At 50.7% G+C, this 25,762-nt stretch overlaps 1 protein-coding gene across 1 annotated transcript in view; it reads right to left on the bottom strand.

Annotated features, from left to right (window-relative positions):
• The window catches only part of UMODL1 (uromodulin like 1), a 75,552-nt gene that overhangs the window by 34,638 nt on the left and 15,152 nt on the right, over positions 1-25,762 (bottom strand). The window contains exons 5-10 of the mRNA XM_061426032.1: positions 23,850-24,036; positions 21,690-21,822; positions 11,656-11,663; positions 7,999-8,253; positions 5,281-5,393; positions 3,112-3,331 (exon numbers count right to left, since the gene is read on the bottom strand). Coding sequence (XP_061282016.1) covers positions 3,112-3,331; positions 5,281-5,393; positions 7,999-8,253; positions 11,656-11,663; positions 21,690-21,822; positions 23,850-24,036 — 916 coding nt within the window. The remainder of the gene's footprint in view (positions 1-3,111; positions 3,332-5,280; positions 5,394-7,998; positions 8,254-11,655; positions 11,664-21,689; positions 21,823-23,849; positions 24,037-25,762) is intronic.

Here is a 25,762-nt window from a genome sequence, read left to right as displayed (position 1 = left end):
GGAGTGCTGCCCACCCTCCAGCCTGCAGTGGCTCAAAGGTGCTGATGGTTAAGGCCAGGGCCGGAGCCAGGCCAGCCGGGGCAGATGACCATGAGGAGAGTGGAGGCCCCACTGAGACCTGAGTTCAATCCACAGATCTTCGGAGGTTATCTTGGGGAGGTGGTTCCCTGCTCACTCAGCCAGCACAGGGCTCAGGAGCAAGCCGGAACAACTCTGGTCTTGTACCAAAGCCTAGGGCCGTGCAGGTCTCGGCTTCAGGCCTGTGAGCGTGGGAGCTGCCGTGCAGCCTTCGTGCCTCCCGGACCACCAGACAAGGATGCAGACAGGATCCCCTATGGGGCCTGCGCTCTGCTCCTACAGGCAGGAGGCTGGGATGAGGGTGTGGCCTCCTGACCAGAGGAGGGGGAGGCCATGGGAGAGTTGCAACTCCCTACACAAGTAACCCTCAGGAATGAGGCAAGGAGGCCCAAGGACAAACCACCCCATCCCTGAAAAGGCAGGCTCCTCGGGAGGCTCCAAGCTGTCTTGGAGGCCCCGGTGGCCTTTGGGGGTGAAGCCTGCCTGGCCAGAGCCCTCAGCCCTTCCTGGGGGCCAGCGCCAGAGTCTCACTCAAGGAGGCAGGTGGGCACAGAGATCTGGGTTCTAACGGCAGCTGGCGCCAAAGGCAGCACCACTGATGGTGGTGAAAGAGCCCCATCAGCAGGTCAGGGGGATGGTGACAGTCCCGGGGCCAGGCTCCCCTGCCCACGCCTTCTCCCACTGCCCACAGAGGCGATAGGAAGGGCCCCTGCATCTGCGAGGCTGTCAGGGGTCCGTGGCCGATGGGAAGTTTTGGGGAGAGTGGCTGGGCCTGTCCTGAGCTCACAGGAGGAGGCATTACTGCCCCGGTACTGCGGTGTCCCAGGGGACCCCTCACACTAAACGGTGCCACCGTCAGGGCCTTGTTGGGCCGAGGTCTGCACATGGCATGATGGCATGAAGGGGCCACGTGGACACACGTGGAGGCCCAGTGGGTTGTCGGCACTTGGAGCAGGTGAGCAGCACAGCCCTTTCTGAGCAGAGTTTTAGGAAGGGGTGGGGGGCGAAGGCTGGAGAGACAAGGGGAACAAGGGGAAGGAGCAGTGGGGAGGTCCGGTGGGGGACCGTCCAGGCCCGAGAACTCTTCCAAAGTACGGAAGTAAGTCCTAGAGAAGCATTACCCCGACGTGTTGGGCAGTGCTGTCAGATTGCACCGGGCACCTGCCAACTGCCCCCCATCCCCCTCAGCACTCCCTCGTTTACCCACAAGGTGGGATGTGTCCTCACCTTCCCATCTCCCACATGAGTACACTGAGGCCCAGGAGGCAAAGCCCCTTGTACAGTGGCCCACGGCGAGCCAGCATCAGAGCTGGGATTCCACCACAGCCAGCCTCCTTTGCTGGGTAGTGTGGACAGGATGCAAGAACCAGGGTGCTGCTCAACACTGGGCCTCCCCGCACATGTACACCACCCCGGAGGAAGACCAGGGCACGCGGCCACCCAGTGTCTTGGCGGTGAATGGACCTCAGGGAAGACATGAGGTCATGACAACATAATGGCCACGCTGCTGGGACCTGGTCATTTGCAAAAACCCTTCTTCCAAACACAGTCACATCTGAAGTTCTGTGTTCTCTTATCTTGCAAGATCACCATTCAACCCACAGCCTCACTTGACAAGGATATGGAGTAACCTAAGCCTTGATGCTGGGAGATGTGGCTGGGAGGCACCTCGAGGAGGACTGGATCTTCCAAAGACGGTTCAGATCTGCCTCAAGTGGGCCCTGGGGGATCTACCACAGGCTGCCTGGCGTTTGCCCAGCACTTGGCCTCTGAGCCCAGACAGGCAGAGCTCATCATGTTAGAGAGGGCCGCCACCATGTCCATTCCCGTGGGGGTGAGTGACAAAGAGACAGCAGGCTAAGCAGGCAGTGTGCCCCAGGTGTGATGCTCCAGCGACACTTTCCCTGCCTTCTTGGTTTGGGGAAGGTTGAGACAGCAAGCCGGAAGGGACTGAGCTCACAGGAGCTAGCAGCACCCACTCAGGGCCCCGTTTTACTGCGGGGGGTGGTCAGCCATGCCCAAACTGAGCCCCACACAGGCTCTTTGATGTAGAGACTGTGGTGCCCTCACCATGCAAGGGAACTGCATCCCCAAGTGGACGGCAAAACTTTCCTGACATTAAGGCTCACTGTCTCTGTCATCTCTGTATCTGTCTCTCCAAGTCCCTGTCTCTCCCCAGCCAGTCTACTCTGGATCCCCTGTATCTCTCTCTCTGTCTTTGTGTCTGTGTCTGTCTCTGTCTTATCCCTGATTCTGAGCCCCCTGCTCCCCCATCTCTCACTGCCCCTGCCCCCACCCTCCCCCCACTCTCTCTGTTTCTCCATCTCCCCCTCTACCCTGATCTGTGACTTCCTGCATCACCAAGTCAAATTACAGGTGTTTGGGTTAACGACATAGACCCCCATGCTGGCGAGTCGCACAGCGGCCAGCTGGCACTGGGCCCCCACGCAGACCCAGGAAGCTCCCGTTCTTGTGCCCCTTGTCATTCCTCCAGCCTGGTTCTGCCCTGGGTTCCAGGCCCACTGCAGATGAGAGGCTCCATCCAAGGGAGTAAGTGTCTTCAGGCCCCACAGGTCACTTCTCCTGTCAGAATCAGGAGGTGTGGGATGCACGAGGGCTCCATGGTTTGGGGGGGCTGGCCTCAGGCCCCAGTTCCCAAGGAGGAGCACAGAATAAGGACTCACATTTCATTTACTTTATCTACCTTTTGGGCTTCCCAGGTGGCGCTAGTGATTAAAAACCCTCCTGCCACTGCAGGAGACACAAGAGACCCAGGTTCTGTCCCTGGGTGGGGAAGATCCCCTGGAGAAGGGCATGGCAACCCACTCCAGTATTCTCGCCTGGAGAATCCCATGAGCTGAAGAGCCTGGTGAGCTATTGCCCATAGGGTCCCAAAGAGTCGGACACAACTGAAGTGATTTACCACCACCACCATCTACCTTTTGGAAGAAAGTGAATGTTGACCAGAACTGGTGCAGCCTAGACTCAAGGGCATGAGGGTGGCATGCCCAGGGTGCGGGGAGAGGGACCCACCTTGCACGCGTGTCCCCTGCTGGTCAACCTGGAACACGGTGCTCGCCCACAGAGCCGGGAGCAGAGGGGCCAGTGTGGACACACCCACTGGGAACTCAGAGTCCCATACGGTCAGGCTGAGCCTCACCACCACGCTTCCGGACTGGAGAGACACGACCTGCAGCCTCAGCTTCCCTCTTCGGTACAAGTCGGAAATGGCCGGAGGCAAGGAGGCAGCGACCTGGCCCGGGAGAGGCGACAGATGCTCAGATGGAGTGGACTTCTCCATCAAGGTCTTCACCACTCATTGAGGCCCCCGGAGTGGCACAGGGATGGTGCACAGAATCCACGGGTCCCCTTCATGACCAAGAGGAGGTGCCCTCACCCACCTCTTGGGGCAACAGTGTCGACCCCCAGATGACTGGAGCCCTGGGAGAGTGGGCCGGGCCTCATCAGTCTTTCTGAGGATGCTGAGACCACGACAGCCAACTCCCCGTCCTGCAGCCCTAGATCCACTCCCTGTGACCCGGAAACTGGTGTGAAGGTTAACGTGTGTGTGAGAGACAAACAGAGAGTTGGGTTGACTGGTGGGCTGGTGGAATGACCAAGAGGGGCAATCTCATGGCTGTTTGGCACTGCCCCCCTCCCTGGGCTGTATCCCCAGGAAACACAGGTACAAACAGGTGCTCAGGGCAGCCTGTGCCGGAGCAAGGAGACCCCAACCCCTCCCCACCACTCCTGCACCCACAGGCCAATCACTGCTAAAAAGTAGGAAGACTTCTCCAAGAAAGGTCAAAAACTGACCCCCGCCCCCGCAGGTGAACGTAGAGAGGCAACCCTCCTTCAGGGTGTCCCATTTCCACACATCCTGCAAGTGGAACTTGCAGAACTTCTTTCTTGCTCCAGAATATCTTTCCAAGACACATGTGGGATAAATGCCTTGGGAGAGAGAGAGGATGGCCCGATTCAGACCAAGGGCAGATCTATTCACTGGCTGATGTCGCAAAGATAACGTCTCTTGGGAGCTCCCTGGTGGTCCAGTGGCTAAGACTCCAGGCTCCCAATGTAGGGGGCCTGTGTGCGATCCCTGATCAGGGAACTACAAGCCACATGTCACAGCAAAGTAGACATAAAAATAAAAAATAAAAGCAAATATATTCATTGGAAGGACTGATTCTGAAGCTGAAGCTCCAATACTTTGGCCGCCTAATGCAGCAAGCCTATTCGTTGGAAAAGATCCTGATGATGGGAAAGATTGAGGGCAGGAGGAGAAGGGAGTGACAGAGGATGAGATGATTGGATGGCATCATTGACTCAACAGATATGAGTTTGAGCAAACTGTGGGAGATGGTGAAAGACAGGGAAGCTTGGCGTGCTGCAGTTTATGGGGTCGCAAAGAGCTGGACATGACTCAGCAACTGACCAATAGCAACAAATATTAAAAAAAAAAAAGATAAGGTCTCTTTCTGCAAGGTTTAGGCAGGTTTGCATGGGGACTGTCAGCAGTGATGCAGAGGTCCTACATGTGCGTCAACCACATGCAGAGGGAACCAGTTTCCCTCTGTGTCACCTGCTCGGGACTTGGGGGCCAGCAGGGGACCTGGCACCCATCTGATGCTCATGCTGCCTGCTCTGCTGTGAGCAATGAAGTCCTTATCTCTGATCCAGGCATCTCACATCCTCTGCCAGCTTCCATCCAGTAGTCTAACTTACCAGCTTGCAGGCAGGGTGAAATCCTAGACCTTTCGTAGTTTCTGACAGTTCAGCATTTTGTTCTTTTCTCCTACTCAGCTTATGAGGATAAATGGTAGTCACTACTGGCCCTGTTCTCCCAAGCCTTGTGCTGGTGACTCCCCTCAGCCCCAGGGAGGGACGGATGCTGTGATCACTGGTAAATACATCTTCAGTGAAGCTGCCCCAAAGCAGGAGGGTAGCAGCCCCAGACCCCCGAGATGGAAGGTTCAACAGAAAACCCAGCTAAGCCATCAAGTGGTCCAGTCCATTTGAATCCAAGATACTTTGGCCCCAAATCTAGGTAAGTTACCCATAAAGGGGGCATTTTGAGTAAAACCATGGGATTTGAGACTGCCCCCTCCCCAGCCCTGTTGATAGGCGCTCGTCCTACACCCACATTGGTCACCAGTTGGGTTCCTGGCTCAGACCCTCGGAAGCCCCTCTCCCAGGCTTTACCTCATGCATCAGTTGCTGGGAGAAGTCCTGGAACTCGGGGCTCCCACGGTCCAGCAGCTCCTCCGTCACACTGCGGTTTAGAATCCTGACCACGACCTCAAACACTCGGGCATCTGAGATAGACGATAATGTGAGTCAGCTGAAGTCCGTGAGCTTTTCTGTTAACATTTTCCAATCTCCCTTACTCTTTGGAGGGGGAGGCTTTAGAAAACAGATTGAGGCATGTGTCTCAGGTTGGTGGCCACATTAGGAGAAACCAACACAAGGAATATGATACGTCTGCACTGGCATGATGGAAACTCAGACGCAAACACACACCTTTAGAGCCAGCACAGGGGAACGAGGTATAAATGTCACATAGTTCATAGCAGCGGGAACCGGTCAACCAGCCACGTAGCCTATGAAGACCCCTCCCTCCAGCAATCCCTCACAAGCTGTGGCCGCTGCTTTCCTTGGCCTGGATCACAAGTGCATGTCCCACCCTCTCAGGTGACCAATTCATCCTGACTTGCCCAGGAGTTTCTGGCTTTCCAAAAATAAAATTCCCACCTCTCCAGGGCCCACTCCAGGGCAAAATGGTAGGGTTGGTCACCCGACAAGGAAAGCATCCTTTCCTGTGGACATAAGGGAAGCTGGAAGCCTCAAGGTGGGATGTGGGAGCTTACGTATGTCTCTTTCATTATCAAAAATGAAGCCCACACCCACAGCAGATGCTGCAGCAGCTCTAATGACCTATAGGCCACCCACACTTCTTTCCCACCCTGGCTCTCTCCACTAGCTAGCAAAGGCAGAATTTATCACCGCTGCACATACACAGTCCCAGAAATGTCCCCAGGTTGAATAGTGCCCATTTCTAGACCAGGACTCTTCTGAACTGTCTCCCACCTCAGCAAGAGAAACGAGTGAACCTTGAGGCCCAGGATTCCCGAGCCCCAGCCCTGCCCACATCACAGAGCCTCCCGAGTGGTCGGTATCCACCAGTGCTTGGGGAACCGGGATTCACCATGAGGCCCTGGGTCTCCATTGCTACAATAATCTCCACTGCCTCCAACATAGCAGGCTTGTACCACTGTCAAATTAATTAGCTAAGACCTCTAAAGCCAATCGAGTTTCTTTAAAAAAAAAAAAAAGGCTCTGCAAATAGAAGGCATTTTTGCAATATACAGAAGGAAAGAGAATCAGCTGGGGAATGAATAAGCTGGTAATCAGGAGTCTTCTGGAATCTTCCAAATTATCTATCCTGCATTGGAAGGGAGGGAAGGGGGCACAGAGTCAGTGGGAGTGAGGGGAGCTACGTGTTCCTACTACACGTCCTAGCAGAGATGAATCTGTGCTGGGATGTTGGCTCCATAAATGGTCATGTCTGAGGCAAGCTGGGGGGAGGTAGAGGGCAGGGGGCGGAAGAAAGAAGCCAGCAGTCAGAAGGGCTGGGCCATCCCCAGGATGACTCACAGGGATGAGCCCCACCCATCCCTGTCTCCTCAAAGGGAAGCAAGTGGTCCCCCATTTTCTTCATGGAACAATTTGAAAATAAAACAAGAAGAGGAGACGGCACCAGTTTGGAAATTGGAGGCTTGTAGCAAAGTCAAGGGCTTACATTTTTTGCATGGCTAGGGCTCTAGGGGCCCTCTGGGTAGGGACCTGTGCTGTGTGCTTTGACGATTTTGCATGGGACAGCCCTGAATTGGTTCATAAAGGGTATGACAGGACAGCAGGGTATGACTGCTCCTGTCATACCTCACTTATTTCAGTCATGGGTATTATCCCTGTGCATGAAACTGACCCCCGTAGGGTCTTTTTCTTTTTTCCTTTTTTAAAAAATGTTTTATATTAAGTAAAGTTGATTAACAATGTTATGTTAGTTTCAGGTATAGAGAAAAGTGGTTCAGTTATGCATATACATGTATCTATTCTTTCTCAAATTCTTGTAGCATTTAGGTTGTTACATAATATTGAGCAGAGTTCCCTATGCTCTGCAGAAGGTCCTTATTGGTTACCCATTTTAAATGTAGTAGTGTGTCCATGTCGAGCCCAAACTCCCAATATATCCCTCCTCCCCACCCTTTCCTCATAGGGTCTTTCATGCAGGGATTTCTGCCCTTTGCCTGCTCAGAACCCCTAGGCTGGGGCTCCCCGCTTCTCTGGTCCCCAGAATGTCTCAGAGCCCACTGTCCCCACACACACTTCCTTGTCCTGTTGCCAGGGGCCAGCCTAGGAGGGAACTCCCCGACCCCGGGGGCCAAACCCAACAGAAGTCTCTAGAACCCAGCACCACTGAGACCAGGCAGAGGGGAGGTGGCCAGTGTCAGCCACCAGTCAGAGTCACATGGATACTGGAATCCCCAATTCATGAATATATTGTGTTTATGTGGGAGGAAAAGTGTCTTCAGCTCTAGTTCACTTGGGGCCTCACTCTATCTGACCACTTCATGCATCCCTCAAACCCCAGAAAGATGAGGTCTCCATAGAGCCCCCATCGAGCCCTCAGTCAGGGTGAGGTGCTGGGGAGCGAGGGAGCCTGTCCAGACAAGGAGTGCCGTGGCACTGCTCCAGGACACGGAGCGCGTCCACTGTCCCCCTCCCAGGAGGGGTGGGGTCGGGCCAGTGACCACCCCTGCTCTGCTCACAGGAAGCACAATGATTTGAATCACTACGGCCAACAGAACTGGACTAGACTGAGAAACTCACAGGTGATAAGGATTTTGGATGTGGCCTTACCGGTCCTGGCAGTGACCATGGCAGTGATGTTGGCCCCGCATGCCTGGTAGCTGGTCTTCACCCCATACCTCACTCCAGCCTCCAGCCCGGCCACCTCCAGACTCGTCCCGGGGGTGCTGGCACTCCTGAACAACTCTTCACCCTGGTAAACCTTTACCCAGAAAGTGTGGTTCTGGGTGGAGTTTAAGCTCCAGGACACTTGAAAGCTGCTGCTGGTGACATTGAGGATCATGAGGTCTCTGATGGGAGGGTAATCTGCAAAAGGGTAGAACAAGAAAGATGCAGAAAACATCAGAGGGAAGCAAAAGAAGCAAAAGTCAACAAGTGAACCAACATCAAACTGAGAAGCTACTCCCTGGCAAAGGAAACCAGCCACGAAATGAAAAGGTAACCTACAGGCTGGGAGAAAATATCTGTAAATTATTCATCTAATCAGGGGCTAATATCCAAAATATATTTGAAATCATGCAACTCAATAGCAAGAAAAAATAATACTCCAATTTGTAAATGGATGGAAGATCTGAATAGACATTTTTCCAAAGAAGACATACAAATGGTCAACAGGTCCAAGAAAAGATGCTCAATGTCACTAATCATCAGGAAATGGAAATGAAAACCATCCTGAGGTAGCAATTCATAAGTGTTAGAATGGCTATTATTAGAAGGGTAAGAGATAATAAATATTGGCGAGGATATGGAAAAATGGGAAACCTCTGATGGTTTCAAGAGTGTATACTTATCTTCAAACTCATCAAGTCATGTGCGTTAAATACATACAACTTTTTATATGCCAATCACACCTCAATAAAGTGATTTTAAAATGTGAAAAAAAAAGAAAAATGAGAACCCCCATGCACTGCTGGTGGGAATATAAAGTGATACAGCCACCATGGAAAACAGCATGAAGTATCCTCAAGAAAAGAAAAATAGAGCTACCATACACTCCATTAATTCCATTCCTGGATATTGATCTAAAGGAAACAAAATCACTAGCTCAAAGAGACACCTGCACCCCCATGTTCATTGCGTTATTATGCACAATAACCAAGCCATGGAAATAACCAAGCTGTTTTTGTAGTTGCGGTCAAAACACATTATGATGTGCGATGGACAGAATTGTGTTCCCCTAATATTCATGTGTTAGGGTCCTAACTCCCAATGCCTCAAAATGTGGCTGTATTTGAAGGCAGAGTCTTTAAGAAGTTATTAAGTTAAAGTGAGGTCATTAGGCTAGATCCTAACCCAGTGTGACTGGCGTCCTTACAGGAGGAGGCAATCAGGACGCAAATATGCAGAGAGATGGCCCTGTGAGGACGCAGGGAGAAGACAGCTATCTACATGCCAAGAGGCCTCAGAAGGCACCAACCTGCCCATGCCCTGATCTTGGACTTGCAGCCTCTAGACAGAGAAAAGTAAATGTCTGCTGTTCGTTGTGGTTCTTTAGCCAATCAGGCGTGTCTGACTTTTTGTGATCCCATGGATTGTAACCATGGCTCCTCTGTCCATGGGATTCTCCAGGCAAGAATACTGGAGTGGGTCGCCATGCCCTCCTCCAGGAGATCTTCCCAACACAGAGACTGAACCCAAGTCTCCTGTGTCTCCTGCATTGGCAGGCGGATTCTTTATCACTGAGCCACCAGAAAAGCCTGTCTGCTGTTTAAGCCCCCAGTTTGTGATGTGTATCATCAGCCTGAGCAGATTAACACATGGTGTGAGCTTTCTGTGCTACGTTTATCTCAACACAAAATCAAAGGGCCCGCTCTTCTGATTCAGGAACACTTCATCACTTTCCTTTGGACTTCTGCTTGGCTAATTCATCCCCAAAACAATGGCCCGGTAGGAAAGCAAGACCAGAGTCAGGCTGAGGTGCTCTGTGTTTTCAAATCGAAATTCATGTTTTAAAGAGCAACACTTGAATATAACAACCAAAATATATTTTAATGCTCACATGGAATTAAATCCCTCTTGTGGGAGAAAAATTCTGGCTTTACAGCAAGCAACTGGGCAACATGAATTATACAAAAAGTAAGGTGGCCGAAAGTCTAGGCACAATCACTTTTACAGCAGAATTCGAGTTCAATAAGAAACAAGCAAGAAGGCAATTTTTTAAATCTTTTGTAAAGCCATACTAGAGAATAAGGAATTAAAATATGCGTTGTTTTCAAAGCCCTACTTATAAGGATTCATAGGATATATGTTTTCAAATATTATGAAAAAATGTCTTTTCAGACAAAGCTGTATGCTTCCTTTTAGTAAAAATTATCACTGGTACAAGTCAACCATCTCCCTTTTTGCCCTGGCTGCCAAGAGGCTCAGGGTCAGACCGGAGTCCCTCCCTTGCCCTGCAACCCAGCCCTGTGTGCCCTCCCTGAGCTGCCCTTTAGAAATGGCAGTGCCCTGTGCTTCCCCACCAGAAGCCCTTGCAAGACTCCTCAAAGAAGAGGGTATAAACCAGTGGATGCTGGAGAGACATGTGAGCCCAGCTTCCCTCCATCTGAATTCCCGCAGCTTTCTGAGACCTCTCCTTGCAGGAGGAGGGAGCCTGTACACGTCAGTCCTTTCACTGAATCATCCAGTGTTTTTCTGTGCCTTTGTCAAACAAACAGTGGCAATTTCATATGGTTTGATGTTTATTGAGTAGCTACTGTGCCCCCAGGCAGTGACGGAAACAAAGATGGGTTAATGTCCACAGCAATACCAGACACATGCATGGGATGTGCAAGCCAGTGTGGCTGGCATCGTATCAGCAGAGGGATATGGGAAAACCCCCTCCCATGACTCCATCACACTGCTGGCCAGGCTATCAGTAACACACTTAGAGATGCTATTGGCTGAGTGCTGTTGCACAGGATATGTCATACCACACAGCCTCTCCAACAATACCAGGTACTACTATGATCCCATTTTACAGAGGACAAAACTGAGGCCTAGAAATGTCAAGGAGAAAGTAAGTGGCAAAGCTGTCTAATAATTAATGACAAAGCTCCCCACTGCCCTGTGCTGTACTCCTAAATGATTCCATCACCAGGAACAGACTGACCTCCAAAGACAGCAGCTCCTGATCCCTAGAACCTGCAAATGTGACCTTATTTGGAAAAAGAGTCTTTTCAGGGGTGATGAAATTAGGGGTCTTGAGAAGAGACGGTCCTGGATTATCCAGGTGGGCCCTCAGTGCAATCACAAGATGAGAGAGTGGACACACACACACAGAAGAGGAGACTACGTGAAGAAGGAGCAGAAGAATTGAAGATGCTGTGTCGGCCTCGAAGGTGGGAGTGATGTGGCCACAGCCAAGGACTTCGTGCTCCCCCAGAAAGAGGGAGGTACAAAGCAGCGGTCTCCCTAGAGCCTCCAAAGTAGACCTTCCCTTCCAACACCTCGACCTGGACCCAGGGATAAGGATGACAGGTTTCTGCAAATCTCTGTTGCTTTAAACCCCTAGGTTTGTGGCACTTCATGATAGCAGCCCCAGAAAATGAATCCACCTCCCCAGTCTAAGTAGTTCTCAAGGCAGCAGTTGGCGAGACAGCACAGCTGGTTGGAAAGTTCTCCATGTTGCTGCAAACCCAGCCAACTTCTGACACGCTAAGGCTACTCCCTCCCTCTCCTGTAGGACAGACAGATACTGTAAGCTGGCAATAATCCTTTGTTTCTGACCCTGCCACCTTCCCTCTGACTTGGATTTAAGTTCATCAGCCAGGACAATTTCTGTTGCTGTCCCCAGCCTGGCAATGCTCCCTCCTTTTAAAATGTGGTCCCAGAAAATAAATCAGTCGATTCTCGACTGTGAGTGATCCCAGGGTACCCCTGCCCTGTGGTCCTCCCCAGGCTACAGCTGTGAACCTGAATTCAGAAGTTGACGTTGATCTCAGTGAAGCATGTTAGATTCTCTGTGTCCACGGGTCTCAGCCCTTGTTTTCTCCAGGCAGCCCTGACCCACGTCTGGTGGGGCCGGAAGGTTGATGCCCGCACCATGGCCTTTCCCGTGTCTCCCGTGTCAGGCTCCGCTCCTTTCTAATCCCTGGACCTCTCAGTTGAACACCTGAACCTTGTAAAGGTACAAACACAGGACTAGAGCGAAGGTGTTGAGCCTTCAATTGTCAGAAACCTGATTGCATATCAGGCTTGTGAACTTGAGTGGCTGTCTTTGGCAGCCTGCCTTCCTCAAGCAGCAGACCCAGCACAGTTATTTACCAAGATGCTCACCATCATCAGGCCCCAGCTGGGAAGGGACCATGTTGAAGGGAGTTAGGATGACCCTTGAATCCAGTTCCTTCCATCCATCCTAAACGCAGAACACGTTCCTGGAACATTAAGTGCAAACTGGGCGATATCTCTTACAGTTTTTGTTTTGTGCAAGATTCCAGCTGCCCCGTGTGTCATTAATTGGGTGACTAATTTCACAAGAAAAGCATCTGAGATTTGTGCTGTATTTTCCATGGATTTGTACCTCTAACTCGTTCCAGCAGATAGCTCATTTATTATATTAGCTTCTAAATTTAAAACATGTGCTGTTTCCCTTAGCCATATACAATTGGAATTCACTTTAAATTTCTGATCTGGAGACACCAGCCATGTCTTTCCTGCCCTGTTGGAAGTGAATCTGGGGTGTTGCTATTTCTCTGTTTGTGTTCAGCTCTCAGGTGGCCCTTTATCTTGAGGGAAACTTACAATGCAGCAGCATGGCAGTTTGGCAGTATTCCTGTCTGTAAGTGGAGCCTGATGTTTTTGCAGATGCCTGAGCCGATGACTACTCCGACCTTCTATGGCCACTGGTCTTCCCAGGTGGTACTTGTTGTTGTTCAGTAGCTCTGCCGTGTCTGACTCTGACTCTTTGTGACCCCATGGTCACGGCACACCAGGCTTCCCTGTCCTTCACCATCTTCCAGACTGCTCAAAATCACATCCATTGAGTCGGTGATGCCATCCACCCATCTCATCCTCTGTCACCCCCTTATCCTTTTGCCTTCAATCTTTCCCAGCATCAGGGTCTTTTCCCATCAGTCACCTCTTCACATCAGGTGGCCAAAATGTTGGAGCTTCATCTTCAGTCTTTCCCATAAATACTCAGGGTTGATTTCCTTTAGGATTTAAAGAATCTACTGCCAATGCAGGAGACATAAGAGACTCGGATACAACCTCTGGTTGGAAAGATCCTCTGGAGGAGAGCATGGTGTCCACTTCAGTATTCTTGCCTGGAGAATCCCATGGACAGAGCAGCCTGGTGAACTACAGTCTATAGGGCCAGAAAGAGCCGGACACGACTGAAGTGACTGAGTGCTCATGCTCATTGGGAGTTGGTCCAGGTGATCTGGGATGGTCTGTAGGGGTTCTGTGAAAAGCTCTGTGGGGGCATTTGTGCACAGAAGAGGCACAAGGTTCTAATCAGACAAAGACTCAGGACACAAGAGAGGAGTGTTTTGTTGCAAAAGTGGGGCTGGCAGGTGCTTTTTTAAAAGAGAAAAAGACGATGTGGTCTGTATACACACACACACACACACACACACACACACACACACACACACACACCAGAATATTACCCCATCATTAAGAAATGAAATAATGTTGTTTACAGAAACATGGATGGACCTAGAGACTGTCATACTGAGTGAAGTCAGAGAAAGAAATGTTGTGTGACATCCCTTATATGGGGAATCTAAAAAGAAATGATACCGATGAACTTATTTACAAAACAGATGGTGACTGCAGCCATGAAATTAAAAGACGCTTACTCCTTGGAAGGAAAGTTACGAGCAACCTAGACAGCATATTAAAAAGCAGAGACATTACTTTGCCAACAAAGGTCCGTCTAGTCAAGGTTATGGTTTTTCCAGTAGTCATGTATGGATGTGAGAGTTGGACTATAAAGAAAGCTGAGCACCAAAGAATTGATGCTTTTGAACTATGGTACTGGAGAAGACTCTTGAGAGTCCCTTAGACTGCAAGGAGATCCAACCAGTCCATCCTAAAGGAGATCAGTCCTGGGTGTTCATTGGAAGGACTGATGATGAAGCTGAAACTCCAGTCCTTTGGCCATCGGATGCGAAAAACTGATTCACTGGAAAAGACCCTGATGCTGGGAAAGATTGAAGGCAGGAGAAGGGGATGACAGAGGATGAGATGGTTGGATGGCATCACCGATTCAATGGACATGAGTTTGGGTAAACTGTGGGAGTTGGTGATGGACAGGGAGGCCTGGCGTGCTGCGGTTCACAGGGTCACAAAGAGTCAGACACGACTGAGCGACTGAACTAAATTGAACTTAACAAAACAGAAACAGACTCACAGACTTAGAGAAAGACTTAGAGTTGTCAGGTGGGTAAGACAGTGGGGTAAGGAAGTTAGGGAGTTTGGGATGGTCATGAGTATACTGCTTTGTTTAAAATGAATAACCAACAAGGACCTACTGTATAGGACATGGAACCCTGCTCAATGTTATGTAGCAGCCTGGATGGGAGGGAAGTTTGGGGAAGAATGGATACATGTACATGTATGGCTGAGTCCCTTCTCTGTCCACTATTGCAACATTGTTAATCGGCTATGAGTATAAAAGTTGCTCAGTGGTATCCAACTCTTGGTGATCCCATGGACTGTAGCCTGTCGGGTTCCTCTGTCCATGGAATTCTCCAGGCAAAAGTACTGGAGTGAGTAGCCATTCCCTTCTCCAAGGGATCTTCCTGACCCAGGGATTAAACCCAGGTCTCCTGCATTGCAGACAGATTCTTTATAGTCTGAGCCACCAGATAATCCAATATAAAATAAAAAGTTTTTAAAAACCCAGAGACTTTAGGAATAGCCAACCCCTCCCTTCAAAGGGAAAGGAACATGTGGATTAAATTATTAATTCAAACTCAATTGTAACAATATTCTCCAGAACCACTTCATAATGTTAGCAAGAACGTTCTAGTCTGCAGAGCAGAATGTTGGAGGTGACCTAAAAGCTGCCCCCGAGGGAAACAGCTAAGCGAATTATATCACTGCTATAGCATACCACTGTTACCCAACCATCGAAAATCGTAATCAAAAAGACCAGGTTGCTTCTCAGAAATCTTTACACGACATAATGGGAAGTAAAGAAGCCAGAATATAAAATTGCATACATAGCAGGATTTAAATAAGGTTAAAAAAAAAAAAAAACTGGAAGGAAACAGGGGAAAATAAAAATAATTTGCTGGGGTGCTAAGACTAGGGGTGACTTATCCTCCCACTGCTGTTAGCATGTTGTTAAAGTAATAGATCAGATCCCAGAATGATAAGAGGAAGTTTTGGAGGCTAGATTGAATCAGGTGTACCCACATTTCTGCTGAACTGCTTAAGAGGAGATACTAAGGCCATCAAAGACCTCCCCCACAGCATCCTCTTCTGTCCCCCTGCTACTGACCAGGGTTCTTGGCCTCTTTAATAGTAGAAATGCAGGTGAGGCTCTACAGGGGCCCCTGCTGCAGTAGGGGTGGGGTGGGCGGGGCCGTGAACAAGTAACAGTTGCCCTTGCTCACTCCCAAGGTGTGGGTGGGGGGCCGTGAGCAGGTTCTTCACATGGGGTGAGGGTAGGGGCAGGTCCAGCGGTCAGGCTGGAGGGGTGGCTTAGGTGGTCTGCCCTAAGCAAACGTCCCTGATCCCTCAGGCCCAGCCTCCTTCACGCTCTGCTCCACCATCCTTGGTAACTGGGGCTTATCCACAAGGCCACTGCATGACTCTGATGACCGATGGGATTCGGCCTTCATGGTCCCCTGCCCAGCAGGCTCATGACCTTCACCGTGACTGGAATCAGTAGACTGGCTTTGTTACACAGGAGCAAACGGACCCAAGTCTGGTTCAGTAGCACTCATCCAAAATTCAGATGAGAAAAAAAATCTTTATCTTCACTGACCTCGGTCTAAAACGTCACATTTCCTTTCGTTGTGACTTTGGTGCGCACACACATCCCAGGAGGTCTCACGTCGCAGGACCATGTGGCCCGTCTCAGTGTCGCCTGTGCTCCTCTCCCCACAGCCAGGCATCACGGTTTGATAAATGAGTGAAGATGTGCTTGGATCACTACTTAGTGTGAGTTCTCTGGGGAGCTGGCCTGGAGACAGGGATTCTGCAGCCCGCGGTTTGTTTGGGACATTTGGGCATAATGTCCCAGGAGGAAGGAAGGTGGCAATGAAGTGTATGTCATTCAGGCAGCGAGCAGAGTGGGACCCCTCAGGAAAGTCTGGAACAGGGTGCAGCATACGTACCCCCTCCCCTGAAGAATGAGGGAGCTGGGGGTGTCCTTAAACCACTCCAGAGCCGTTGGTGAGGGCTTCGGAGTGAGGGAGCAGGGCACACAAAGCTGCTGAGTGCAGCCCATTCTGAATGCAACAGGTGGGAAGGGACAGCTGTGTCACCCAGTCAGGGTTGTAAGGTTTTCACAGTTGTGTCTCGGTAGAGCTGGTTTACTCTACCACCCTGTATGTTCCACGCACTTGTAAGCACTCATTAACTTCACCTGATACAGAGCAGGCCTGGGCACCACCAGAAAGGCCTGCCCCAGAGCCAGCTGCAGTTTACAGAAATTCCAGCAAGGGGTCATGATGATGGGGAGCCCCAGGGATGCAAACTGGCAGACCCCAGTCGGTGGGAAACTCTGCCGGGCTAAGGGAGCAGGATCCTCCAGCAACTACAAGGAAACAGAGATGGAGGGGCAAACTTCTAGTCTAAAAAATGACGTAAGAGATACCATTACTAATGGGTGAGCATGCATGCTTGTGTGCTGTCATATCCAGCTGTTTTGTGGGGATGGACTCTAGCCCACCAGGCTTCTCTGTTGTGGGATTTTTCAGGCAAGAATACAGCAGTTGGTTGCCATTTCTTCCTCTAGGAGAATCTTCTCGATCAGGGATCAAACTTGAAGCCTACTAATGGGTAGATCTGATTTAAATTGTAACTCAAATTGAAAAATTATGAAAATGAGACCACTAGGTGAGACCCCTAGAAATTTCAACACACTGTTCAATGATATTAAGGAATTACTGCTTTGGTTTTTTAAATGTTTTAAAAATCTCATTCTTCTCTCCTAGAAATTCATTCTGATGTAGTAACAGATGAAGTGGTTTGAGGAAGGAGACTTCGGCATAATGGGGATGGGGGAGGAGGGGGTGGATGGACGAGGAGATATCTGTTGTACTCTTTTCTCTGTGTGTATCAGTTCAGTTCAGTTCAGTTCAGTTGCTCAGTCGTGTCCGACTCTTCGAGACCCCATGAATCGCAGCACGCCAGGCCTCCCTGTCCGTCACCAACTCCTGGAGTTCACTCAGACTCACGTCCATCCAGTCAGTGATGCCATCCAGCCATCTCATCCTCTGTCGTCCCCTTCTCCTCCTGCCCCCAATCCCTCCCAGCATCAGAGTCTTTTCCAATGAGTCAACTCTTCACATGAGGTGGCCAAAGTACTGGAGTTTCAGCTTTAGCATCATTCGTTCCAAAGAAATCCCAGGGCTGATCTCCTTCAGAATGGACTGGTTGGATCTTCTTGCAGTCCAAGGGACTCTCAAGAGTCTTCTCCAACACCACAGTTCAAAAGCATCAATTCTTCGGCGCTCAGCCTTCTTCACAGTCCAACTCTCACATCCATACATGACCACAGGAAAAACCATAGCCTTGACTAGATGGACCTTTGTTGGCAAAGTAATGTCTCTGCTTTTCAATATGCTATCTAGGTTGGTCATAACTTTCCTTCCAATACTTGTCTACAATTTTCTAGAGTAAAATGTTACAATTCCCCGTGGTCTTGCCGTGACTACACCATGTGGGCCTGCCTGGCTCTGCCTCCTGTCCCCGACCCTCCTGCCTGGCTCCACCCCCGCCGGCTTCCTGGTCTTTGAATTCCATGCTGCTGGGCCCTGATTCCTGGCATCAGTTTCCTGTGGCTGCTGGGAAGAATTACCACACACTTCGGGTTTCCCTGGTGGCTCAGACAGTAAAGAATCTGCCTGCAATGCAGGAGACCCAGGTTTGATCCCTGGGTTGGGAAGATCCCCTGGAGATGGAAATGGCAACCCGCTCCAGTATTCTCACCTGGAGAATCCCATGGACGGAGGAGCCTGGTGGGCTACATAGTCCTTGGGGTCGTAGGGTCAGACAGGACTGAGCGACTAACACTTTTGCTTTGTTGTTGTTCAGTCACGGAGGTTTGTCTGACTCTTTGAGGGTCTCCCGCGCACATATGAGCCAGCAGTGACCTGCTGACGGGGCACTGGCAGCCGCGGCCCTGGGAGACGTGTGTCTGCATAAGCCCTCGTGGAGGTCACCATTAGCCCTACCACAGAGTTTGTAGACCCCAGGACTGACTTAACTCAGGGCAACCAAACAACTAACAGGGAGGGAGCACAGCCCCACCCATTAGCAGAAAATTAAAGATTTACTGAGAATGGCTTTGCCCGCCAGAGCAGGACCCAGATTTCCCCCACAGCCAGTCTCTCCCATTAGGAAGCTTGCACAAGCCTCTTATCCTCATCCATCAGAGGGCAGATAGAAAAAACAAGAACGACAATCCCACAGTCTCCAGAATCAAAACCACAATCCAGAAAACTAACCAAAATGACCACATGGATCACAGCCTTGTGTAGCTCAATGAAACTATGAGCCAAACCATGTAGGGCCACCCAAGACGGACGGGTCATGGTGGAGTTTGACAAAACGTGGAGAAGGGAATGGCAAACCACTCCAGCATTCTTGCCTTGAGAACCCCATAAACAGTACGTAGAGGCAAAAGGTATGACATCAGAAGATGAGCCCCCAAGTTGGTAGGTGTCCAATATGCCACTGGGGAAGAACGGAGAAATGGCCCCAGAAAGAGTGAAAGGGTGCACCAAAGTGGAAACGATGCCAAGTTGTGGGTGTGTCTGGTGGTGAAAGTAAAGTCCATGCTGTAAAGAACTTTCACTTTAGAGGCTAAAGACAAGAGGAATGTGCTCTCACAGCCCAAGGCCGGAAGCCTAACATCGAGATGTGGCTGCAATCCTTCTGGAGGCTCCAGGGAGAACCATCTCTTTCTGCTCTAGTCCATGGAGAGGCACACACTCTGAGGCTGGTGTTCCCGTCCCACCTCCAAGGCGAGAGAGGCGGCTCCTCTCCCCTCTCTGCCTCCCTCATCATGTCTGCTGTCTCTGGCTCTGACCCTCAGCCTCTCTGTCCTGAGGAGTCTGTGATGACATTGGACCCACCCAGATTATCCAGGTCACCTCTGTGTCAAGGTTCTCAGCCTAATCCCACCTGCAGAGCGCCCTCCGCACCTCGTGGTATGAGATGTCCTACTCACAGGTCCTGGGCTAGGGAGAGGTCATTTGGGGATCATGGCTCAGCCCACCACCTCCTCCTTGTCCCTTGTCGGTCTCATGACCCCCTCACACTCACAAAGCTCACCCCACCCCAGGGGCAGCCCCAGCCACTCCACCTGAGACAGCGCACCTGCCCCACCTCTTTCCTACGTCATTTTCCTCCGCAGCAGAACTGTCGCACCGTAATTTGTATCATATTCGTCCACATCTTTTTCATCTTCCGCACTGAGATATGAGTTCCAAGGGAGCAAGGGAATCTCGGACTCTGAAGAACCTCAGCTAGAGCAGTTAGTGACTGGCATACAGTAGGTGCTCTTTAAAATGTATCCGGTAAGTGAATGGATGTGCCCCTGACCCTCAGTGCCCTGTCGGTGTCAGCTGAACCCTCTACCTGTTCATCTCCAACCCACCATTTGAAGCTGTGAGAATCAGTGTGTCCCTTCCACTGCACACAGATATGTTTTGGCACCACCGTCTTTAAATAAGACCCTCCTGGAAGCGCAAAGAGTCGGACACGACTGAGTGACTGAACTGAACTGGAAGTCCATATTTTCTCCAAATTCTGCTTGATGTCTCTGAGCCCCTTCTTGGTAAATGTCTGTAAATCATCACCCATTCTTGACTTCTGGGTATCATCTTTCCTGCTTTTCTTTCCACCTCACTTCACTTCTGCAAGCCCCTCCTCCTGGTATCGTTTAGTCACTCAGTCGCATCTGACTCTTTGCAACCTCATGGACTGTAGCCCGCCAGGCTCCTCTGCCCCTGGGATTCGCTAGGCAAGAATACTGGAGTCGGTTGCCGTTTCCTCCTCCAGGGGATCTTCCTGACCCTGGGATCAAACCTATGTCTCCTGTATTAGCAGGCAGGTTCTTTACCACTGAGCCACCTGGGAAGATATTTAAATACAGGGCTCCTTCCCTTCTCGCAACCAGCCCAGAGTTCAAATGCCACCTGCACGAGGACGACCCAGGTTTACTGCATCCCAGGCCCTGCTCTGAGCTCCAGCCCCAATGATCCAGCACAGTCAGCATCTCGCATCTCCACCCGCTTTCATCTCCATCTCAGTCTAAACTGTTATTGTCAACATGATTGTAATAACCCTAGTCTTCCTAGTTCTATTCATGGTTACAACCAGACACGCTGCCTTGTTCCTCTCTTCCTCTTCTGCATTTCTTTAATCAGTGAGTCCCAAAGCTTCAGTCTCTAAAATGTTCCTTGAATCCGTCTCTCCTTGCTGCCTTTCACCACCTAGACTCAGCTCTTTGCGAAATACAGTGATTTCTTACAGGAGCCAGTCACGTACACCAGCAGCTTGTTCATACCTGGCTCCCACAGATGACCCCATGACCAGACCCACACAGAGTAGGACTTCCTTCCAGGTGTGTCCACCAGCACTCGGCACTTTTGTTTGCCATCCAGTTGGTTGCTTTCAACTGCTTTTTTAACCAGTTTAAACTGGTGTGGAGTTGACCACACCAACCCATGGACAGTCCAGGTTACTCCTGGGGACCCAGTGTAAGTAGTAATCATGCTGCCTTCACTCTTAAAGAGTCCCAGTTTAAACAATAAATTATACAGGCATCCTGTTTTCATACCAGCCTGGAGAGTATCTGGCATGTTCTCTACTGAGTTCCCCGAGAGCAAAGATTATGACCTGTTCATATATCTGTCACACCATATTCATAAATGTTTACCAGCATCTAGCATGGTGAATCGGAGAAGGCAATGGCACCCCATTCCGGTACTCTTGCCTGGAAAATCCCATGAATGGAGGAGCCTGTTGGGCTGCAGTCCACGGGGTCGCTAAGAGTCGGACACGACTGAGCGACTTCACTTTCACTTTTCACTTTCACGCACTGGAGAAGGAAATGGCAACCCACTCCAGTGTTCTTGCCTGGAGAATCCCAGGGACGGGGGAGCCTGGTGGGTTGCTGTCTATTGGGTCGCACAGAGTCAGACACGACTGAAGCAACTTAGCAGCAGCAGCAGCAGCAGCATGGTGAATGGCATATAAATAAACATTTGTTAACTCAAAGAGAATAAGAATATCCCACTCTTTCACAGGGAACTCTACTCAATATTTTGTAATACCTATAAGGCAAAAAATCTGAAAAATCATGTAAATACACACACACACATATAACTGAATCACTTTGCTACACCTGAAACTAACACAACATGGAAAACCAGTATAATAAAAAAAAAGAAACGAATATCCAGCCACGAGGTCGAGAACGCTCAAAAGAACTAAGTGAGCCTTCCCTTCGATAAGCCAGTCTTTCCCTCTTTGCAGAAGAGAGGGTCTTGCTGTCAGAGGACCGTCCGGCCTGGAAGATTCCTTAAGGCCCTTCTTCCCCACCCGGAAAGCCCAGTTGCTCACCTGCACACGTGCCGTCCAGCCCCGGGGGAGATGAGTCGGGGGACTTCAGGTAACCCACACACTGGTGTGAGCCCTCCACATTCAGACACAGTTCCCTCCCTGAGCAGGTGTTGAGTTCACCATAGGAACATTCATTCACATCTGCGGAGAAGGAGAACAGGTAAGGACGCTCATCGGAGCCATCCCCGTCAACCTCGAGATGTGTGTCACACGAGCTGAGGAAGTGGGTGAGGCTGCGGTCTTGGGGGCCCTCTTGACGCCTTGCCCCAGAGGCCTCTTTGGCCACAGCCTCCTCCACCGGAGCAGCCAGCTCGCAGCTCAGTGCATGGTTGTGGCCTGAGCAAATCACTTTGGGGCTGTGTTGAGTCTGATTTCATGGCGTCCGGGCTTCCTCCCCAAGCATCAGCCCTGTGTACAGCAGTGTGTGGACGGGGAAAGAGGGTAGAGCAGCCCCTGCCGTGCAGAAGGGGCCTGGTCCTCCCCTATCTGGTGGGACCACAGCTCAGAACAGGCAACCAGGCTTCTCCGTGACCAGGACAGAGTGACAGAAGGCAAGACCATTTATCTAAGCCATATGGAAAAAGACCAGCATCGCCCACTAACTACCAACCCCCTGTCTTGGCCACAGTGATGGGCTACTCATTCTTTACCAACCCTAGCACATCTTCATGCTGGCTGCCCCTTCCTGTGGGTAAGATTTGTTGAGATCCCAATCACAGAATTGCCTCTGCTTTGGGACAGCACCCAAGCTAGAACAAGCCCCACATCCTCACCTCTTCTTCTCCCAAACCACCCAATTCAAGCTGCACCCATAATGGATGCTCTCCAATGCCCTCCCCCAGGAGATGCAAGTGATCAAGATACAATCCCTCCTTGTTCACCTACAGGGAAGTTCTCAGGGTCCCCCTGATGGAAACCTGTCAGAACAGACAAGACTAGTGCTTGGCTTATGGGCACTGCTCAGTCTGGTTTTCAAGAACATTTGTGGAATTTGAAGATAATTAAAGGCCATCATTAGAGCTTTCCCCAGGCTCCCCAGGTGGCTCAGTGGTAAAGAATTCGCCTGCCAATGCAGGAGATGTGGGTTCCATCCCTGGGTCAGAAAGACCCCCCTGGAGAAGGAAATGGCAAGCCACTCCAGGATTCTTGCCTGGGAAATCCCATGGACAGAGGAGTCTGGTGGGCTATAGTCCACAGGCCCTCAAAGAGTCAGACACGACTTGGTTACTAAACAACAGCAGCAGCAAAAGAACCTTCCCCAGGCTGCGGACTCTGGCATCTTGGTGTATGGCCTTCAGCGTCCTGGCATGAGCTGTCTCATAAGAGCAGCCACCCTCCCAGGGCCACAGCAATCTTCAGCTGCCTCCTGTAGCTCAAAAGAGCCCTCTACTGAAGTCCACCCATCTGCTCATGGACTGGCCACAGCTATTTTAATGCCACTTGGCAAAGCTAAGCAGCTGAAACAGCCCGTGAGGCCCACAGCCCCAAAATAATTTACTAAAAATTTTTAGTAAATTTACTAAAAATTTACTAGAAGGTAAAAAAAATTTACCTTTTTCAGAAAGTTTGCCGACCCCTGACATAGACACACACACACACACACACAAATACCAGGTAATTTCTTCCAGAAACACATTGGTGTGCTTCACCAAATTCAGCTCTGTGTAAAGTCTGGTTCAAGACTCTTTGGGGACTTGCCTGATGGTCCAGTGGTTAAGAATCTGCTTTCCAATACAGGGGACTCAGGTTCAATTCCAGGTGAGGGAACTAAGATCCCACATGCCATGCGGCATGGCCAAAAGAAATCTTAAAAAAGAGCCTTCTAGATACAAGGATGTCCTTGGCAAGGGTGGGAAAGAGACTAGAGGGCAATTTGGGACCCTAAGAACAGAGGACGCGGGTTACTTGTAGGGTATTCTGGGACTCAGCCTCCAGTCCCACCTGGTTGGAAGGAGAAACCCGTCATGAGAGGTGGACAAGGTGGGGTGAGGGGAGAGGAAGGCGATGCTGGTACAGAATCAGTTCTCCAAGTCTTGGCTTCAGCATCTAGAGTTTAAACTTCGAGCTAGAGTGAGCCAGAGATGAGTCCACCCTACCCCCTCAACTGGATGATTCTCCTAGCAGTCCTGCAGCCCCTGACCCAAGGGGACCACTGAAGGGAGCCCCACCTTGCACTTGGACATCGATCACTTCATAGATGCGCTTCACCATGCCATCCAGCACTGCGGAGACGCGGGCCACGGGCATCGGCCTTGGCAGGCCCAGCAGCAGCCAGGACACTGTGGTGGAGGTGTCCTCCCCGGCCGAGTGCAGGTGGTGGACAGTGGTGTCCAGTGGCTGCAAAGCACTGGTGACCTGTGAAACCAGGGTCAGAGCATCACGCGGTAGAAGGGCACCCCATCAGGTAGACTGGGAGAGGACGGAGGTCCAGACATGTTATAAGCTATACATACACACGGTACACGCACACACGCATCATTCACCTGTGCGAAAAAGAGAAATCTTTACAATATTTTCACTTCTGCCTTCATTCCAATAAAAGTCCTGCAAACCGGATTATAAATACTTAGGGGCTGAATCGTGTCCCCCGCTACCAAAAAACAATCCCCACATTGGAGTCCTAGCACCTCAGAATGTGACCTTATTTGGAGACAAGGCTGCTGCAGATGTAATTATTAAGATGAGCTCATTAGGTTGGGCCTTGCTCCAATGTGACTAGTGTCCTTCCACCAAGGAATTTGGACACAGACAGACACTGGCAGAAGGGAATGGTGTGAAGACACAGGGAGAAGCCAAGGAGAGGTCTGACACGTACCCCTGCCTGTGCGCTCTGCCACGACAGCCCCGAAAAGAGACACGGGTCAGTGCGGGACCCCACCACCACCCCTTGCAGCTGACAGCAGAGAATCAGGTCTGGAATTAGGTGTCAAGTCACGTCTGATATTTTCTGAAGTGTAATGATCCCTTTTCTTATTCCACTTGACTTCCTTTTGCTCCAGTCTAGGATCTTGACATCTCAAGGTATTATTTGCCTTGGGAAGCCAGGCAAAGCAGCATGACCACCAGGAGAACCCTGAAGCGGGCTTTGCCAAAAAGCTCCTGAGTCTCCCCAGGGAACCAGAACGTGTTTGGGTGCGGGCACCAAAGCCCGTGCCCTCCTCAGCAGGCTTGAAACCCTTCACGAGGGTCAGCAGAGCAGAAAGCCAACACCGGCCTCTTGCAAACCCCTTAGTCAGAGTGCCTAACATTTGCTACAGTCAGGAGCCCGTGTGGACAGGCCCCTCCAGCAGCGAGGAACAAAGCTTACACACACGAAGAGATAAAGGGCGACAGGAGACAGTGACATACAAAACCCAGCAACTGCCCCAGCTCAGAACCTACCCAGATCAGCATCATCTTAAGCTCTTTACATGGACTGTCTCAACCTCACAGCCACTGTCTCAGGTAAGATTATGATTATTTCTGTTTAACAGAATCTAAGGCACAGAGAGGTTAAGTAACTTGCCCAAGGTCACACAGCTGATGAGTGACAGTGCTGGGATTTGAATCCAGGCAATCTGGCTGCAGACTGGCCATGTTCTTACTGGCCTACTGTGCATCCCAAACTCTGCAACAAGCTAAGGCGAGACAGAAATCTCTTCCAGTGGGGGCAGTTAAGGACACTTCTGGGTCAAGGTGATGACTGAGAATACCTCTCAAACCAGTTACTGCACAGCCCAGAGCAAGGCGAGGGAGTGTGCCCTCTGTTAACTGGGCTCATCCCATCCAACTCTGGGTCTGATGTCATGGCACATGAGACACATCTGTGGGGCCTGATGGTCAGGCAGAACCAGCCACACCATGCGGAGCCCAGTGCACAGGGGAAATGTGCAGCCCCTCGTTCAGGAATCATCAAGCACTTCAAGAGGCAGTGGCCAAGCATCTCACCAGGTGCAGGGCCTTTCGCAACATGTGGGGGATTGTGTGGGTCATCCGCCTGAGGTCAGACCACCATCTAGGGCAGGCACCTCACAGTAGGTGACGAGCAGTGCCTGCCCCTGCTGGCTGGGTTCCTAGAACTTGGGTGGGGGTTGTGGGGGAC

Source organism: Bos javanicus, chromosome 1, assembly GCF_032452875.1.
Source record: "Bos javanicus breed banteng chromosome 1, ARS-OSU_banteng_1.0, whole genome shotgun sequence".
Taxonomy (NCBI): Eukaryota; Metazoa; Chordata; class Mammalia; order Artiodactyla; family Bovidae; genus Bos; species Bos javanicus.
Note: the sequence above shows the minus strand (reverse complement) of the source record. Positions and strands in the feature narration are given on the sequence as shown.